The 20519-nt window shown below is 47.3% G+C and overlaps 1 protein-coding gene across 2 annotated transcripts in view; it reads right to left on the bottom strand.

Annotated features, from left to right (window-relative positions):
- The window catches only part of ADD2 (adducin 2), a 114830-nt gene that overhangs the window by 42677 nt on the left and 51634 nt on the right, over positions 1-20519 (bottom strand). The window contains exons 1-4 of one of the 2 annotated variants that reach the window (XM_066378040.1): positions 14536-14556; positions 10008-10125; positions 5026-5242; positions 3149-3287 (exon numbers count right to left, since the gene is read on the bottom strand). In XM_066378040.1, the coding sequence (XP_066234137.1) occupies positions 3149-3287; positions 5026-5208 (322 nt within the window). In that variant the 5' untranslated portion in view covers positions 5209-5242; positions 10008-10125; positions 14536-14556. Of the gene's footprint in view, positions 1-3148; positions 3288-5025; positions 5243-10007; positions 10126-14535; positions 14557-20519 lie in introns of those variants that run through there. The other variant, XM_066378039.1, reaches the window with a different exon arrangement.

Genomic DNA, 20519 nt, shown 5'->3' with positions numbered 1-20519 from the left:
TATTGAATATCTTCTGAGAGTTCTAACAGATACAATGAAACAACTGGAAATATAAACCAAAGAGTAGATGTTGGAGTGAAGGATGCAAAATGACCAGTATTTGCAAGTTATGTGATTTTTCTATATACAAAACCCAAAAGAATTAAATGAGAAGATACTAAATTTAAGAGTCTGATAAAGGACTAGTTTAAGCATAAATATATTCCCTGGAAATCCAATGATTTCCCTCGATTGCAGCAAAAGCCAGGAAGAAATTAAATAGAAGACACACATCATTTCTGAAAAGATTTAAAATTCATTCATGCAAATATTATTTAAGCACTTACTATGTTCCAGACACTCTTCTAAGTCCAGGACACTATTCTAGGATATAGCATGGAACACAACATAAAAATAACTTTTCCCCTGTGGATTTTACATTCTCATATAAAATTGTGATTTTAAAAATTCTCCACCAATTCAATCTATCCACTTAATGTAATCCCAATCAAAATCCCAAGAGGAACTTTTTGAGGTGAAGGGGAGACTTGGCAAAATACTTTTGAAGGTATTTTAAAGAATCAACTTGTAGGCCCTGGCCAGTTGGCTCAGTGGTAGAGTGTCAGCTGGCTTGTGGATGTCCTGGTTTCGATTTCTGATCAAGTCACACATGAGAAGCACGCATGTTTCTCCACTCCTCCCCCTCCTTCTTCTCTCTCTCTCTCTCTTCCCCTCCCACAGCCATGGTTCCACTGTTTGGAGTGCATTGGCCCCAGGCTATGAGGATGGCTCTGTTGAACCTCCCCCCAGATGCTAAACATAGCTAAGTCATGACCATAGCCCCAGATGGGGGTTGCCAGGTGGATCCCTGTTGGGACGCAGGTGGGAGTCTGTCTCTCTATCTCCCCTCCTCTCACTTGGAAAAGAACAAGAAGAAGAAAAAAAAAGAATCAACTTGTACAAATAGTTGAAAAAATTGGCAAATGAATAAATAAGGATATCTTATCAGGTGATAAACCACAGGGAAGGTGTTTCTAAGCCTGCAATCAAAAGCAGAAAACAATGAAAAATAACAATGGAGTCTACTATGTGAAAATTAAAGTGTTCAACAAGAGAAAAACATTATGAACAAAATTAAAAAGCTAACAGGACATTGGCAAAAACTCCAATATATTTGACAGATAATAGAGAAATAGTCTTACTTTGTATAAAGATTTGCAAACCTATGAGAAAAGAATACACAAGTAGAAAAACTGGCAAAGGATTATATTGTTACTCATAATAGAATTTACTACAGAAAGAAAATCATGTCCAATATGTATATAAAACTATATCCAACCTCATTAGTAACTGCACATTAAAACACAAATAAAGCACTTTTCATCACCTATCAAATCACAAGGATTAAACAAATCGTAATACACACTATGCATCAGGGTACATTAAATGGGCACTCTAGTGCACGGCTGCTGGGAGTGTAAATTGGTCCCATCTCTCTCCGGGGTAATTTGACATTATACATTAAAGTCTATAAAACAGGCACATACTTCAATCTAGCAATTCTACTTCTAGTAATTTATGTTAAGAAAATAGTCACAGGCTCTGGCCAGTTGGCTCAGTGGTAGAGCATAGGCCCGGCATGTGGAAGTCCAGGGTTCAATTCCCAGCCAGGGCACACAGGAAAAGCGCCCATCTCCCTCTCCCCTCTTCCCCCTCTCCTCTCTCCTCTCTCCTCTCTCCCTCCCTCCCTCTCTCTCTCTCTCTCTCTCTCTCTCTCTCTCTCTCTTTCTCTTCCTCTCCTGCAGCCAAGGCTCCATTGGAGCAAAGTTGGCCCAGGCAATGAAGATGGCTCCATAGTCTCTGCCTAAGGTGCTAGAATGGCTCCAGCAACAACTAGCCACAATGGAGTAACGCCCCAGATGGGCAGAGCATCGCCACCTGGTGGGCATGCCAGGTGGATCCCAGTCAGCGCATGCGGGAGTCTGACTGCCTCCCTGCTTCTAACATTGGAAAAATTAAAAAAGAAAAAGAAAAAGAAAATAATCACAGATGTAATCGGATTTATTTATAAGGTAGTTTATTATATTGTTGCTCATAAAAGCAAAAAGTTGGAAATATAAACATCCCAAAAAATGAAAAATTGATTAAATGATGGCATATTTAGATATGCCATAGAATAGCATACATCTACTCAAAATTATATTATAAAACATAACTTATTTTGTGAAAATTAGTCAACACATGTTAAGGCTATTAAATGTGTATGGATAATGTAATTTTTGTTCGCATAATCTATATACATGAAGAGAAAAATGCTGAAATGATACATATCAAATAGTGATAATAGTAGTTTCTTTGTTGTAAGAACACAGTACAGCAACTTCCCTTTCTTGAATATTTTCAAATTTTTCCATGTATTATTCATCTTGTAGAGGGGAAGTGTTTTTGATGTTTGTTTCTTAAAGGTTGTAGGCAGAGTTTCTGAGCCCAGGAAGACGGGTTCATGCCCAGCCCTGGGGGCTGTGGGCCCCAGTCTATAGTCAGGCTGGATTCTGTTAGGACCTGGAGACACTGGCTTCGGTGGCTCCTCCCATCCCCCCTTCATCTCCCAGGCAGTGACTCTAGGGGATTAAGGGAGGAGCAGCCAGAGGCAGGGGATGCTGCTAGCACAGAAAGATGTTTCTTCGGTTCTGTACACAGAACTAAAGTTATCGGGGAGCAGAATCCTCACTCTCCACTCCTGGGCCTTCACGCAAAGGCCGTGCAAGGAACCTTAGTTTCAAAGCTCTTCTCTTCACATTAACCCACTGATGAGGTGGGGGGAAGGGGAGATTCCTATATAGGCTGCCCTGACTCTTAGAGCAGCTGTTATCCTGTACCTTCCCCCAGCAGAACCAGAAACAGGTTCTCCTTTGAGTCACCACAACTCCTTTCCCTCCTATTTCTGGACATCAGGAATGATTCTCCTGTGGATCTTTAAATCATGGCAGCATCTGAAGCAGAGCCAGGTACCGCTCTGGCTGCTGCTCAGCTTCCCCAGGTCTACTAATGCAACTGCAGCTCTTACCCGTAGCCTGGCAACCAATCTGCTTCTCGCTACTCCGTCCTCTCTTTTCCACCCCAATTCCCCCACCCTCTGCTCCTGGCAGCTCCCCAGCTCCCTACATACTCATGGAAGATGTTGGGAAGACTGCGTGGGAGGTGCTGGCCATGAAGTCCGCAATCTGCCGCAGGGCCCAGATGTTGGAAGAATTGTTCCCCTTCTTCATCTGCTCCTGGATGAGGCCTTCCAGCTCCTCCCTGAAAGACTAAAAGCAGGCCCAGAGGCCCTGGTCCCCCCAGTGCATCTCATGCAGGAGCCCAAGGGCCCCTCTTCCAAGTGTCTACTCCACCCCAGGTCAGCTAAGCCAGGGCCACATTTTGGATCCGTGGGCCCCAGAGGACATTGGGTAATTCCACTGGGATTTTAGGAGCCTCTCCAAACTGCTATGGGGAGCAACAAGGGGATGCTGGGACTGGATCCTGCTCCCTTTGCCCTGTTGTCAGTACTCAGGATTCTAGGTCCTTTCTGTGACTAAGCGATAGTCAAGACCCCTCCCTCATCAGACACGGCAGGACATCACTTTAGTCATTGAGACATTTTAAAACGCAGAACTGAATTTTAAAAGTATGCCATCTTCCCTGTCCACTAGCCGTGCCAATGGCTCTTCTTGGCCTCAGTTTCCTCAGTTTCAGAAGGATTTGATGACCTCTGTGGTCTCCTCCACTTTTGATGCCCCATTATTCTAAGCCTGGCTTTTCAGACCATCAGGCTATGAATATACAAAACATGCCTGTCCACCAGGTGGCAGTAGGGAGTACTCAGGAGGAAACAGAGCTGCTTAGATGCTGGTGCATCTATAAAAGAAGAGCAGCCTGAACTAACTCCTCCCATCGCCATCTGCTGCCTGAGAAGTCCCATACTTTCAGGCCGGAAACTTGGGTTGGTACTAACTCTGCCACTTCTTTTCCCACACTTGCCATCCCTCCAAGTCACACTCTGGCGTTTTTTCCATCACGGTTATGCTTTTAGCACCTGCCATATTCCTTCGGCTCCCCAACACAGTGTCACCTGTCACCAAGACCTCAGGCTCTCCCTCAGCGCTCCTCTGTGAAGCCTGAGCATTCGCTGTGTGCTCTCAGCTAGGGTCACATGTGACCCATGTGGCACTCTGGCTCCCAAACCACAGCGGGGGCTGAGGCAGAGCCCATCCTGGCAAGCACCTGGAGATACCGGCTCCATCCCTGAGCTTCCCAGCCCTTAGAACGGTGCACTGTTTCTTGAGGACCCCTCAGCTCTACTGTCCTCAGGCTCCCTTGCTCTTCCTCCGCCCTGCCCAAAGGCATACACCACCCTCCTACTTCAGTGAGCCATTAGGCTCACATTCGGTCCTCAACTCAAGAATGAGCTGTGTGTCCATGCCAGGCTGGCACCAACTAACCTTGTCTAGAGCTTTGGTAGGGTGATCCTGACTTGCTCTCCCTTTCCTGGCCTCTGGCCCATAACCCCCTGAACCCTCCACTCGCCCCCCCCACTTCCTGGGGCTTCCAGGGAGGGTCTCTTCACCCCTGCCCCATGCATGCCAGCCTTACTGCTCCAACAGTGAGTTCTTTCTGGTGTTCAGGAAAGGGACTTCCAAACCTTCCATGTGGCACCCTCTGCTGGCCTCTGGTTTACACAAATTTGTTCATTGTTAACAGCTTTTGGTGAAGAAGGAAGACTGGATGGAAACTGAGGCTCAAAAGGGTCACTGGAAACTGAAGTGGGGCTCTTGTCTCTCAGACCCACCTGCTTCCACCACCAGGCCATACTACCTGCACATAAACCAAATTTTGCCAACCACCAAGTGACTAGAGTAAATCAAACACCCTTGCCTCGTTGAGCTGGCTTAAAATTGCTAGGATCCTGAGCAAGCGAAAGGGGAGTCATCTTGCAGGTTCACCCAGAAGAATCAGCGCAACCCCTTCTGTCCCCTTCTGTCCCCGCCTGGGTCAGACACCACTCACTGGGCTTTGCAGGATCATGGTGACGCGCTTCTTCTGCTCCATCAGGTTGAAGTCCTGCCTCAGGTCCGCTGCGCGGTTGCGAAGGCGCAAATATTCAGGGTCGTCCTCAGAGAAGCGGTCCAAGTACTGCTGCGCCTGTGGGGGCGGTGGGGAGGCCGCATCGGGGACAGTCTCCTCACTCATTGTTCTGGTGGATTTACAATCCACTCCTGGAGCCCTGCAGAGAAGGGATGAGGGGGTGGACAGGTTGGAGCTCCCAGTCGGGGTACACGTGTCCCAAAGCAGAGAGATTGTATATTCACAGGGGGATGAGGCTACTCCTGGAGGTGATAAGAGGAGCTGTGGGTTCAAGGGCAGGGCGCCAACAGCTGCGGACCTATAGGGGGCGCTAATGCATCATCGGACTAAATGAAAAATATGGCACTGGCTCAGTTGTCCACCACCCCTTACTGACTAACCCGCCAGGCCACCCTCTGGTAGAAGTGGACAATTCCCCCAGGGCCAGCATGACCCGCAGACCTTTTTGAGGATTTCTGTGTGCATATCTTACACAGAATAAAGCTACTTACTGGGAATTCGTACTGCATCTAACACGTCAAGCCTCTAAGAAGCCTCCTAAAACAAACTTTAGTGGCAAATTCACAAAAGGAACCTGAAAAGAGAGCGGGAATGCAAAAAAGGTGGGAACGCTTTGCACAATGCTTTTCTGCACAACTCTGACTTGCTCTGGCCTCTGTAAGGGAATGACTGGTGATCCTGAGCCTATCCAATGTGTTACAATGCAGAATCGGATTCTAATTCCAAATTTAAAAAAGGTCTGCAACTTTCGTTAATGAAAAATTAGTCTCTCTGAAGTCATAATAAGTCACTATTGAGAGAGAACAAAAGAGTAAACACTGTTTGAAGGGCACCCGGGGGCCCAGGGTCCCACCCATCCAGACCTGGTCCCTGAGTGAAGACGGGGGCCGCCTTTGGAAAGTTGGGCAGGGGGGAAAAGACACATTTTTTCTACTCAAACACCCTTTTTAAAATGCCTGAGCGATGGATGAGGGAATGTTTCCTGTTGCCACACTGGATCCAGAGGAACCAGGCTGCAGTTCCAACCTCTACTTCCCAGCTGTGGGGCTGGGGCCACGGGGCCAGACTCCCTCTGTGTCAGCACTGCTGGGCCCTCAAATCTGGGTTACCCCCTTCTACACCCAGCGGGGGGCCTTACAGGGCTCTAGCCTTCTCCTTGTTGGCTGATCACCTTCTCAGCACAGGAAGGCAAGTGTCTTGTTGAACAGTAATTAGCTTTTGAACAGCAGTAGGGAGATCCTAACAAAAGAGCACTCCATGAGACTGGGACACCTGGCTTTCATCCTTAACCTGCCCCTCCCTCAGTTCACTTCCAAGGACTCCCCTTCCACGAGGAGGTAGAGTGCTCTCTGAACACGACTGCTCCTGCCTGGTGCTCCTGATCTGTCCTATCCCTCTGCCTGATTCCGTCAGCCCACACCTTAGCCTTCATTCTTCCCTTTTGGGGAAGGGCATATAGCAAGTTCAGGGGAAGGTACATGCACAGGGTCTCTCAAAAATCAGCTGACGGCCTGCACCTTTGGCCTAGAGCATTGGTCCTAACCTTGACTGCACATTGGAACCACCTAGGGAACTTTAAAAACTGACATAAAATATTTTAATGTTATTGGTCTGGGGTGTGACCTGGACATAAAGATTCTAATAGGTGAGCCAGGGTTGAAATACTACTAGTTAGATGTTAATGGTGGTAGTGTGTAATGGTAGTTGTGCATTCCAGGTATTGGCCATTTCTAGCAAGCCTGCTGAAGATGGCACAAAGCCTCATGTTTCTAACACTAGTTCCGGGTGGCCCTTCCTGTGGTTGTTTGGGACTCCTCCTCCCACACCACCCACCACCTGCCTTCATACACTTGACCTGGAACAGGAGGAGTACTCCAATACCACTAAATCCCACTTTGCAAGTTTACCAAACCATGACCTCTGATCTTAATTCTTTCACTAATTAGTCATCTCCTTACGAAAGCCCTCATCAGATATCCCCTTACCAGCACCACCCTTACCAGTCATGTCCACGGGATGGAGGAGGAAGGAGGGAGACTGGAAGCAGCAGCCAAAATCAAACAAAACTGTTCTCTAAAGAAATATGTTGAAACGTAATTGTCAGGTTGCTAGAATGGTTGAGGCTGTACTCCTTAACATTTAAAGCCAGATTCTTCAGCTAAGTGAAGAAAGAGTAAATGAGTCCACCAGAAATGTTGCAGGTGGATTTAGCTCAGGACTAGCAGGCAGAGTCTGCAATTTTGCCCTGATTCTGTCATTCTCTAGCAGCATGAACTTGGGCAAGTTATTTCCCTCTTTGGATCTCACTTCGTCCATCCCTAAATGAGGATGTGAACAAAATGACCTCTGGGGCCCTTTCTAGCTCTGACACTATATAGAGAGAGACCAATTCATGTAGAAAAGACAGAACGATGGAGGATGCAGGTTTCCTGGAGCCAGGGACCTCCTTCCTGAATTCCCCTGCTCCCAGTGCCTGTCCCTCAAGCCAAATACCAGAAGAGAAACATCTGCCAAGAACACAAATGACCTACTGACAGTTTCCTTTTGGGTTCAAGTCAACCCCAAGTTATGGGGTAAGTTAAGAATCCTTCAATTCCATTATACTCCCACCTAGCCTCAACCCTGAAACTTGGGGAATAAGAAGAGATTGTGCCCTGGCTGGTTGGCTCAGTGGTAGACTGTTGGCCCAGTGTGTGGATGTCCCAGGCTCAATTCCCAGTCAGGTTACACAGCAGAAGCCACCATCTGCTTCTACTTCTTCACTCCTCCCCTCCCCTTCTCTCTCTTCCCCTCCTACAGGCATGGCTCAACTGGTTTTAGCACATCAGCCCCGGGTGCTGAGGATGGCTCCATGGAGCTTCCCCCTCAGGTGTTAAAAACAGCCTGGTTGGATGCATGGCCCCATATGTGCAGAGCATTGGCCCCAGGTGGGGGTCGCTAGGTGGATCCCAGTCGGAGTGCATGTCAGAGTCTGTCTATCTCCCTTCCTCTCTTAAGTTTAAAGAGAGAGAGAGAGATTGCAAGGTCAAACATAATAGGAATGCATCAGAGCCATGCAAACATGCAGTCATCACCCAATCAATTCTTCTGGGCAGACAGTGCTGCAGACCAAAATTCTTCCAGAAGCTCGGCCACTGCACCCCACCCCTTTTAGTACTCCTCGACACTTTCACAGCCTCAAATCCTTTTTGAAATAGCAACAAGCAACTCCTCCCCCACTCCACCAATGGGTACATTGGATGTGAGCCTGGAGATCCCTGTGTTCCTTATGACTCCAAGTCCCACAAGCTCCATAACAGCCTGAAATCTCAGCTTCTCCAGAACTAGGGTTTTTGATCAGCACAGTCTGGTACTGAGCCTTCTTGGTCTGAATCCTTTCCATCCAGGCAGGAAAAGGATGATTTTCTTGGCTTCCTTTTGGAGTGGCTGCACTTCCAAGGAATGGGTCTGAGAAGGCTCTGAAGCAGCTCTCCACCTCCTGAGCACCGGGTACAAAGAGTTTCTGGGCCTGATGGACAGGAGTCCACATCACCATGTCCCCCCAAGCCTGCCTTCGCTTCTTAGAGCTCAGCACCAGAAGAAAGCCTGACTCTCTCACCATGACAACAGAAGCCATCCTTTTATGCTCCTTCCTTCCCTTTTCAAAATGTTCCCTAGGCGATCGAAGTTGTGTGCAGAGCGGCCTAGTGGTTAAAAACACGGACTCTCGAGCAAGACAATGAGTTCAAATTTCAGCTGTGTCAGTTACAAGCTGTGTGATCTTGGGCAAATTATCTAACCTGTTTGTGTTTCAATTTCCCCACATATAAAATAGAGATTGCAACTCTTGACTACTTCTTCATGTTGATCTGAGGAGTAGATTAGTTAATGTATATGACGTACACACTTGAAACAGTGCCTGGTGCATAGCGAGTGCTATTAAGCATTTACTCTTATTATGTGTCATTTAGAGGCTAGAATCATCTTACCATTAAGAACTCGAGTAATGAGAGGCTTATGATTCAATTGTAAACAGGTGCACACTAAATAACTGTAATTATATGTTTTAGTCCAACAAATAATTCAGTCTTGAGCTATATGAACAAAAAGAAGAGCATGTAGAAAAGACTGATGGGGATGCCTCGTTCTCCAACCAGTGAGAACACGGCAACCTGGAGATCATAGGAAAGCGTGAGCAGGAGGCCGAGGCTCAGAGGAGAGCAGCATGTGCCTTTTGACTCTGGGTAGTGTCAGAACTGAACTGAATTGTAGGACACATGGTGGGTGTCAGAGAATTGGTGACAAAACAGCACCAGGCAACTTCTATTCATGATTTATTTTCATTTCCAGGACCAATCTGAGACAGACGTTACCAGTTTTACAGATCAAGAAACTGAATCAGAGAGATTCACTAAATTGTCCAAGATCACAGAGATAATCGTGGAGCCTGGATTTCAACCAGGACTGTCTCTGGCTCCAGAACCAGCACTCCTCCACCCCAGCCGTCCCCAAATATCTGTTGGGCTTCTGTGTGGAAAAGGGGTTAGGCTGATTCCTTAGAGCCTCAGGAGCCAGAACCAGAAAGCCAGTGGTTGCTGCAGGCAAGCAGACTCTAGCTGAGGGCGAGGGCGAACTTGCCACCAGCCGGAAGTGCCTGGTTACGGGAAGATCAGACAGGATGCCTTCTCGGTGGTGAGCTCTCTCTTCTCTGGGTGACTCTGAAAGCTGTAGAGGGGCTTCCGCCCTGGCTAGAGGGTTGGACAGTGACCCCTAAGGTCCATCAGACTCCAGGGCAGCTCTTGAGTGAGCATGATTGGGGGAGTTCTTACAATGACTTGAGTGTCTGAAAGCCCATGCTGGTGAAATAGATCCCACTAAAAAGTGTGCCCCACCCTCATCACCACCCAAAGCCACCGACTGATTACCAGGAAACGGGACCAGCCTGGTGTCCAGCTGCCTCTTTTCAGTGCTCAGCCTGTGTACCCTGCTCCGCTCTCGGGGACACCATCCACATCTACGGGATTTCAAACATCTGGGCGGAAACTGGAAAACACAAAGATGACAACCATCAGGGCCTGGTCTGCACCACCATGATGCTTGCACCCTACTTTGCACCATTAGGTATGGATTTATTTTAAGGACTGCTGAGAAATTCTTTATAATGAACTTGAAATAAATTATATTTTAAAAGCAAATTATGTCTATAAAATGGTTTTTTAAAAGGCTTTATTATCCTTATAATTGAGATCAAAATTCCCTTCAGAGAGAGGAAGTGGAAAAGCCCTTAGCTGGGATTTCCAGGGAGGCCCAGAGGGGCTGGAGGGGAATGCGAGCGCAGAGGGGCTGGCGGCTGCTGGACCAGAGGGAGATGAGCCTTCCTCACACCCACCCAGTACTTCCCTGACAGCCACCAAACTCACACATGCCTGCGAGTGATTTTTGGATGCAGCCCAAGAGACAAAAGAAGCCTGAAGAATATCATACCCCAGGCAAGTGGGAGGGTTTTGGTGTTGCCCAGGCCAGGAATTGGTAGATTTAAAAACGATTTCCTGTACAATGCACGGGGAAGAAAGGATCCCAGCTAACACCTGCATAGCAGGTTATAAAGTACTACTGAAGGAGGAATAGTAAGTTGCTGTATCTAAAAAACAAGGTCGACTTACTGCTCCAAAACTCCTGGGAATCCAAGTCTTCAAAGTGTTGATCATTGGAAAAAAAAAATTTTAAAGGCAAGTGATTGTTGTGCATTTTCACTTGGGACACTATTGTTCTGACCATAGATGTTTGTCTCATCCAGGGCTACAGCCCCTCTGGCCCGTCCTCACCCCCACCATGGCGTGGGGGCCAGGCCTGCCTGTCCTGCCTACCGTCAGGCATCCCTGACCCACTGCTGCCCAGGGCAGAGCATCTGGAAAGGCTTATCCAACCAGTGAGGGGCAAGGAGAATTGTCTTGGTAGATATGTGTGCCTGAGGCACCCAGGGCTCAGCATGTCAGTGCCTCGGTGGCCCCTGAAGCCATTCCTGACGCTCACGCCTCTTGTTAGGGACTTAGAGATCTCCAAAAGCTATTCTCCATGCTCTGCATGTCAGCGGCAGCTGCAGCTCTTGTTTTGTTGGTTTTATTTTTAGTTAGAACAGGGTCACAGACACCACTTAATGCTATGTCTATTCAATGCCCACCAACATGGGAGCCCTCCTTTCCAGGGCTGGCTGCCTCCAGGGTGGGGTTTGCTGACATACCTCTGGATGCTATTCTTTGGATGGGTGGTCGCTGATTCTACCTAGGAACAATCCTACAGCCAGGTAAGGTGTTTTACCTGAAGCACCAGCTTCCTCCCTTTCCCAATAGCCCTTGCCACAGAGGTGTGAGGTTTGTCCCTTAACTTGCTACAGTTTGAATTTTCAGAGTCTGAGCTATTTCTTAGATCCGCTGAAAGAATTCACCTCTGCCCCCAGAAGTGACTTGTACCACTCATGTAAGAAGATAGACATCATACCCTCAGGTAAGTACACACAGTACACAACAATTCCCATCCCAATCTCCTCAGTGTTCAAATTCCACTGTTAGAGCTTCATTCCTTGGCTTATGGGGTTATCCCGATTAAAATGAAAACAGCCCAAGAGCTATTGAAGGCAAATGTGTTATTTGTGAAACATTCTCCTGCAGTACCAAATCTCTGCTTGCAGAGTCAAGCTGAGCAGTATCAGGACAGGCACCGGATCAGCAAGTCTTAATGTGGGGAAGGACAAGAAAGAGGCCTGATACCAGGGCCACTCGGGATGGTCCAGCAACACAGACAAAGCTGCCACCCTAGGTGAGCCTCTGGGGACTCTGGCCTGTCATCCCTCTGATCCTGCACCTGCTGTGGTATCGAAGCCAGCATCACTCCCCATTAGCCTTTGGTTTCCCCAGCATGTGCTTCCAGAACCTAGCTTGTGCCAGCTTCCAGCCACCAGGCCCTGTGGCAGAGCTGAGAAGCAAGGGGAGGGCACTCCATACAGTGAGAACAACCACATCAGCCGCCAGGGCGCCTGACACCTCCCGGAAGGCAAGGCTCCTCTGCCGGCTCCCTGCTCTCAGTGGGGCTGGGAGGTGGAAGAGTTAGAGTATGGGGTTCCAATTCTAGTTGCTATCCACTAGACTATAAACCTGGATAAGTCACAGGCTTAGGGGCCTTTGCTCACCTGGATGTCTCACGGCCACCTTGAAATCAGCCTGTGGCCAACCCCACCCCAGAGCCACCCTTCCCTAGCCAGCTCCTCCTCTCTGCCCACCACTCCGCCAATCACCCAACCTAGGGTCCCTGAAGTCAGCCTTGACTCCTCCCTCTTCTCACCCAGCACACTCACCATCACTGGGTTCTCTGGTTTTGTGTCCTAAATATCTCCCTGTCCAGAGAGACACCCTGAATCAAGCCCACATCTCTCCATCCCTTTCATAGTCTCTGCCCAGTCTTTCTTCTCTCATATCCTCATCCAATCAGTAGCTAGAGTCGCTGCTCTAAAAATGCTAATATGGGTCCTGGCCAGGCAGCTCAGCTGGTTGGAGTGTCATTCCGATATGCCAAGTTTGCCGTTTGAGTCCAGGTTAGGGCATATGCAATAATCAACCAATGAATGAATAAATAAGAGGAACAACAAATCAATGTTTCTCTCTCTCTCTCTCTTCCTTTCTCTTTCTTTCTAAAATCAATAAATAAAAAAATAAGAATGCAAATATGGCCCATGCCTGTCAGTGCCCTACTAAACACTATCAGTGGCTCCCATCGCTTGGGGCAATATTCCTTTACCATTTTTTCCTCTGAGTCCTACACCTCTAGCCAAAGTTTGATCTAATTTAGATTGCATTACAAAAGTGACAGATATTCTTTTTACATCTATCAAATATAAAATTTTAATTCTGAATTCACTTTTCCAAGCCAAACACAGGCTCCATGTTGAAAATTCAAACCCACCCATCCTGGCCAGGGACTAGAGGCTCTGCTCTCTTGCTCTGGCCACCCCCTTTCTCTTGAGGACTACCACCACCCTGTAGAATGAGATCCGAGCTCTTAGCTGGCACACAAAGCCCATGGGCCTCTCAGTGCCCCCCCCTCCCTGCCTGTCATTGGTGCTTCAGGGCTGGTTCCCACCTGGTGGGTGGTCCATGCCGGTCTCTACCTGCAGCACTCTTTCCTCTGTCTTCTCCCTTCTGCTCAGATTGTTCTCTCCCAGAAGCCTCCCCACCACACACACCGTCCCTTAGGCTCTCAAGTCACGGTCACTCCCCTCTTTCATTCCGCTTACAGTTCCACAGAAGCAATCTATTACTGTGAGCTCCGAGTGGGCAAAGCCTGCGTCTTCAGCATTTCTCTCTTCCCCATGTTGCCATAGAACTTGGTCCCAGGTAGGTCTTAAATAAATATAAGTCCAACTGACACTTGACAATGAATTGGGAGGAGTTAGGCCCGCTCAGCAAAGCAGCACTGCGAGGCCCTGGGGTCCCAGATGTGAGAAGGGCCCCAGGGGAGCTCCTGGTACAGTGTGGGGAGACAGCCCCTAACGAGCCCATTCTGGGTAAGGTGATGAGTGTTCATGGAGGCCACATGGCCGGTGCGCCAGGGCCTATATCGCCTCCTCTAAAACACAACATTCTTTTGTTATATAACCCAATGCTGGGCCCTTCCAGCAACCATTCCTCTTGTCTATTTTGAAACAGAATTCCAGCAATTGATTACAACTCTCAAACTACCAGATCCAGCTGCACAACGCTGATTATGGGGAGACAAGAGAAGGTAACATTATGCACCATACATCGTGTGCCACAGCCCCCTTGGCTCCCCACGTCAGCCCTGCCCTTTCTCTGTCCCTATCGCTTCTCCCCTCCAGCCCCCCACCCCAGGACCCTCGCTCTCTGCTCAGGGAAGCCCGGGAGCTCCCTCTCAGCATCTCCCGGTTGATTTTCACACTCTTGACCCTACTCAGCAAGGACTCTGTTCAGGATTCACCATCCTAAGAGAGCAGCTGGGGACTGCAATTCGTGAAAGACGCTCCCTGTCACAGGTCATTTTCTTCCCTGTCCCTCTGAAGACGATGGTACATGGAATCACTGGAGTAAGAAATCGCATTTCTACGCATCATTCCTTACAGTGATAAAAGAAGCAGAAGGTCTAGAAGGGGAATAACAGATGCCCAAGTTGTCTGACTTTTTGTTAAAATCTGTTTAAACCTGTGAGCACCAAGAGGCGGTGCCATCTCCCGCCACTGCAGCGGGAGGTGTCCAGACACGAGCAGACGGTCTGTCCCAGGCATGCTGGGTCCCAGCTGCTCCCCCCACTGCCCTGGGCATCGCCACCCCTGAGGCGGTGCCAGCCTCTGAAAGCCCTGGTCCCCAGTCCCATGGGTCAGCCCCAGCCAAGGGCAGCGCAGGATTCGTTCCCAGCTTTACTCTGAAAGTCAGAGACCAAACTCACCGATCCCTGAATGACACTTCCAGATGTGAGGGAGGAGCTGGTCTCTGCCTTGCTGCTGTGACTAGCGGAGTAATGGAGACGTTGAGTAAGGGACTGGACCACACCCTGCTTGGTCTGTTCAGATAAAGAGGAAGCCTGCACCTCTGGGCGGTGGGATTATGGGTGGAGCTTATCATCAGCTTCTTCACAGGCTGCTGAGTTTTTCAAAGTTCTACATCAGGTATTAACTGCTGTAACCATTTAGAAGTTTAAAAGAAGAAAGGAAGAATAAGAGAGATGATCAAGCCTCCCTCTCCCCATCTCTGGAAACCCCCTTGGCTAGAAGAATCTTTAATCCCCTGGCTGCTGTAGGCCTAAGAAGCACTCAATTCTGAGCATCACAGACGCATACTTTCCCAGGGAAGTCCAGTGAATTTTAAAAGCTTCTAGCAAAGGACTCAAACTCTGATGGTTGGTAGGCGATTTTTTCCATTCTTCTGTTATCCGGGAATTGCACCGCTCAGCTCCATTCCCCCTTGCTGGCCAAGCACAGTTGTGTCAAGTATCTACTGTTGCCTGGGAGTAAGAACTACTATAGAATTGGGCACAAGGAAGATTCCCAAAAGGAAGGAGAGTTGGACCCTGCTTGCTATAGTCCCACAGTCTGTTAAGATGAAAACTATATATATTTCCAACAAGCACTGAACACATTCATTTCAAACCCCCCTCTCACATTCATTTTCAGTTAATATATATAATTAACTGTTAAGTTCAATATAATGCAGGAAACTGAAAATAAATAAAAATGTTCAGTGTCCTTTAGAACAGGAGACTGGGCACCTTGGAACCACATTTATGAGGGCGATGGTCCTTAGACCCTTAATGAAGACATTATTCAATCAATGAATAATGTCTGAGCTGTTGAACCCAAACAGGGGTTGGTGCTGAGCTGGGCCCTTCTCATCAGCGCAGCAGTGGAGGAAGGGCCCATCTGCCTGGTTTTCAGGGGAGAAAACTGAGGCTCCAGAAAATGGAGGGACTTGAGCAGGGTCAGAGAACTGGTGAAGAGCAGTGTCTGGTTTGACACCACCTGGTTCCAGGACCTGTTTTGTTCTTTTACTTCCCCACACTTTCCTCCCCTCATCCAAATGAAGGTGAGCAGATGCCAGGAGCCTGGGAGCCAGATGGGGAGTGCAAAACAACAAAGGGCCAGAGCCCAGGGCCCGGGCACCATATTCCTGGAAGAAGCTCCGAGGATTTAGTCAGCACCTTAAACAATAATTCTGGGTCTTATTTCTGGCACAGGGACACCAAAAGATGTAATTCACAAAGCCCTGCTGTCAAAAGGCCCATGATGGGCCCTGGCCGGTTGGCTCAGCGGTAGAGCATCAGCCTGGCGTGCGGGGGACCCAGGTTCGATTCCCGGCCAGGGCACATAGGAGAAGCGCCCATTTGCTTCTCCACTCCACCCCCCTCCTTCCTCTCTGTCTCTCTCTTCCCCTCCCGCAGCCAAGGCTCCATTGGAGCAAAGATGGCCAGGGCTCTGGGGATGGCTCTGTGGTCTCTGCTCCAGGCACTAGAGTGGCTCTGGTCGTGGCAGAGCGACGCCCCGGAGGGGCAGAGCATCGCCCCCTGGTGGGCAGAGCATCGCCCCTGGTGGGCGTGCCGGGTGGATCCCGGTCAGGCGCATGCGGGAGTCTGTCTGACTGTCTCTCCCGGTTTCCAGCTTCAGAAAAATACAAAAAAAAAAAAAAAGGCCCATGATGGAGTTGGGGCAGGGGGAGTTCATAGAGAGATCATTGCAATATGGGGGACCAGTGCTTCATAGAGGCTCATGAATGATGGGTTCCATGGAGATCTCAACCTTAGGCTCCAGCATTGAGTTTCTGCCACCAATCACAAAACCATGCGGACTTCAGGCCTTCGATGAAAGGGAAAGAAAAGGGGATTCAGGAGCCCTGGTGATGCAAAGACAACGCTGAACTAGCAGAATGGCTGGGCTTAACCTTCAAATAGTCCCTTCAGTGAGGTCAGCCCAACTTGCACACTATGTGGATAAAAGCTCATCAGAAAGGTTGTCTAATTGAACTGACATGTCCTCTAATTCACTGTTCCACACCTGAGGCTGTCCTAGAATCTCACAGATACTTTTAAGGGGTCATCGTATCTACCTCTTGCCTTCAGGCAGACAATACCAAAAGCCAATGCAGCTACAATCTGACAATTTTCACCTTGCTCAAGTTCAAAAACAAAACAGTTGATTCTGCTTTTTGGCCTGATTTGTTAACCTATACCCTTCAGTAGGAAAGTGAACTATAATACACTGAATCAAGTGGCAGGACTACCCTTGTCCCCATCCCTATCCCAGCCAAGAAAGCCTGGAAACGGCTATTGAATCATGTGGTCTTTTCTGTCTAATAGAATAAACCATACCCTAGCCAGAGAGGTAGAAATAAATGTTCTTTTAGCACATTAAGGTCAAAATTGTTTTGCTGGTTTTCTTAAATTGGTTTTGTTGGGGGATTTTTTCTCACTAATTGAGCACAAGAGAAAACTGGAAGAACACCTTGCATCTAGGTCTGGAGGAGGATGTGACGCCATCCCTCCTCTTTCTGGACTAAGAAAGCTTTAAAAATTTACAACTCCAATGAGACCTGGGACTAGCTGACTTGGGGGAGGAAGTGAGTCAGGAGGCCAGGAAGGCCAGAGGTGGGAACTGGAGAAAATAGATGAAAGGGCAGGGGCGTCCAAAGACTCACATGGGGAACCCAGCTGGCCTCTGGAACATCTGTGTGAAGACATTCCAAAAGCCTAACAAGTGAGGCTCACACCGTCAGAGTGTCAGGAACGAGACGGAGAAGACAGAAAGCATGTTGTTTTACTTTCTACTCCTCTCTATGATCTTCCCTATGACCTCTCCTGGTTTGGATTTTATCATGAAGATGCCAAAGAAAGAACTATATATTTCAACATCTCTCTCTATGCCTCCCTATGTGTGTGTGCATATCCAGGTGTCAGAGACAATGCCATGTGCTCACCAAACTCCCTTCCTGTTCTTCCTGGGCGTCCGTGTATCCCATCCCGCCTCCCATCTGGATAAGGCCACAGGAAATGTAAGCCAATGGAATGCCAGCAGAAGTGATGTGCATCACTTGTAGCCAAGGTCACTAAGAGCACAGGTGCTTTCTCCACATTTTTTCCTTTTTTGCCTCCCTGCTGGCTGCAGAGGCTTCAGTGGAAATGCTTGAAACCCTTGGGATGTAATAAACACCAAATGGAAGAGGCGAGGTGTCACTGAAGGCAGCCCATCAATTAAAGTTGCTGTTACAGCAAGTATCCTACCCTGAAAACTATGCATACCTTTTCTTTAGTTCAAGGTAAGTCTTCTATTAACTCTATAGTTGTTTTTTTCATTCCACTCATTCCAGTGTCTTCTTCAGGATCACCAATTATCCATATGTTGAATCTCCATTCTCTAATTTTTTTCCATTTTTCCTCGCATTAGTTTTTTATTTTTTAATTACAGTTGATATACAATATTATTTCTGGTCCTCTCATTAGTTTTATTATTGATACATTTTCCTTACATTCTGACTGTCAATGTTATTTTCAACATCACTGATTTTAATTATGATATTGAACATTTTCTCTTTTGCATACTTTCCTTATTTTATCTCCATTTTCACTTCAGACCTTTTCATCTTAGTCTGTTCTTTCCTATGGCTGACCTTCTACTTCTTAGAAGCTGTGTCTTTTTAAACTATATTAAGGATATCAAATAGTTTTCTGACATTTTTCTTCTGGTTCCTAAAGCAGATTATCATAAGAAGCAAAGGCTTCTTTTGAGTCTTTCAGATCATTTATCTTCTTATGAAGTTTTTTTCCTCAAGACACTTCTAATTGTTTTTCTTTTCCTTTATTCTCAAATAATGTGAAATCAAGTATCCTCAGATACAACCTACAGGGAAAATAGCTTCTAGCAAAAAAGTGACCAGGAAACCACATGGCCTCTGGAAATCAGATGTGGTCCACACATAATGAATGGTGACTTTTAATACCTCCAGGCAATCTGTGCCCTAACCTAGCCATAGCAATTACTTTAATAATCAGTCCACATAAGATCACTTTCCTTGACAACTACCAAGGAAACCAGTTGGATCCCACATCCAGGTTATAAAATAGGTGCTTCTTTTACAGAAAACTTATTGAAGTTCAACCAAACTGATTTCTAGATGGTGGGGAAATTAGTCTATTAACATCAGACTCAAGGAAATAAATACTTTGGTGAGCCCACAAATATTAAAATATGACCCTCTGCTTTATAACTTCCTGAGATTCCATTAAACTCTTGAAAAAAATTTAGAAACAAGGGAATGCATGATAAACATCATGGTAATAATTCAAGGGCTATCAGATCCTGGAGACTCAGTCAACCTTGCTTCCCGGGCACCTACAGCTTGAAGAAATGACAGGGGAGGTGCGAAAGGAAGACTTCTGACAAAGGTCTCAAGAGTGAAATCAGAGAGATGTCAGCCCAAGTATCGAATGATAATAAGGTGAAAAGTAAACATTGGCATCACTGTACCTTAAATCTAAGGCATCATTGATTGATTGATACATCATTTAAAATTTTTTTCCATCGATTTAAGAGAGAGAGAAGAATCAACTCGTTCCACTTAGTTGAACATTCATTGGTTACTTCTGAAATGTGCCCTGACCAAGGAATCAAACTCATGACTTTGGCCCAGTGGGACAACTTTCTATCCATTGAACCACCTGGCCTTATTTTAAATATTACTAGTGTGATAAAAAAGGGGGGGGTTCTATGGAAAGTGATGTCACAGGATGATCTGATCATAAATTCCTAACTGGGCAGGTCATGGTGGGTAGTCACGCCCCAGGCTGACAACTTCTTTAGTGAAAGATTTTAAGCCTGCCCTGACCATTGGTCTTATGCATCTAGGTTAACACACATTTGAAATGCCAGAAGTAATAACCCCCTGAAAAGGGTTTTAACCCTCAAGAGAGCACAGAATCTTGTCCAATCTTCCTCGCATCCTCTCCTTAAAATTCTCTACAGGTTTGGATGTTTCTCACATCAACACTAAGAAAGGAGAACCCCGGATGAGTATAGTTATAAGTCATTAATTGAGGAACACATTCCATTTCCAGAGATGTTGACATGTGGGGGAAAATGTGTACCTTAGAATTAGTGAAGTATGAGAACCCAACTTAGAAGTTAGAGTTACCAACTTTGGGACTTCCCTTCACAGCACAGGGAGGGTAGTAGGTCACCCTCTGGGTCAGGATGCTAAGGGGTGAGACCGGAGCCACAGGCTTTAGGAGAGCCCCATGACTCCCTCACTCAGGGTTTCTCAGAAGACAGGTTTGTAGGCTGTCCATCTTGTTTCTTTTAGGCACAGTGTCCTGAAATCTGTGGAGGAAGACAGACTGATATGCCCAGCTTCCAAAAGGTCTCTCAGGAGCACAGTGTTGTAAGGCAAGAGCAGACTAGGATGAGAAGGCCAGAGCTTAAAAGGCAACAAGATGAGATGAAAGTGAAGATGATTCATTACCTGGATTTCTGATCTGCTGGGTTGATGAAAACTCCCATGGCTAGAGGTGTTCACTAGAAGGACTAGCACGTAGTAAGTGCTTAACCACTGCTGGTTCCCATCCCGTCTCTCCGGGAACCCTCCCATATCTGCCATCCAGACCTGCCCTACATTGTCCCAATGTTGGGAGTAAATAGATGAGAGGAAAGCAAAGGGAAAATTAAGAACTACTGTGGAGGGCAGGGCTGGGGGTGATACATAACTCAACAGGAATCCAAAGCTACCTCAGGACAGTAGGGCCCAGGGAGTCGGCACCAGAATACACTATTGTGGCTAAGAATCCAGGCTCTGGAGACCATTAAGAGCCCAGGGTAGAATCCCAGCTCCGTATCTTTTTAGCTGGGTGACCTTGGGAAAGTTACTTAATTTATCTAGACCTCAGTTTCTTCA

This window comes from Saccopteryx leptura, chromosome 3 (genome assembly GCF_036850995.1).
Source record: "Saccopteryx leptura isolate mSacLep1 chromosome 3, mSacLep1_pri_phased_curated, whole genome shotgun sequence".
Lineage (NCBI taxonomy): Eukaryota > Metazoa > Chordata > Mammalia > Chiroptera > Emballonuridae > Saccopteryx > Saccopteryx leptura.
This window is presented reverse-complemented; position numbering and strand designations above follow the sequence as displayed.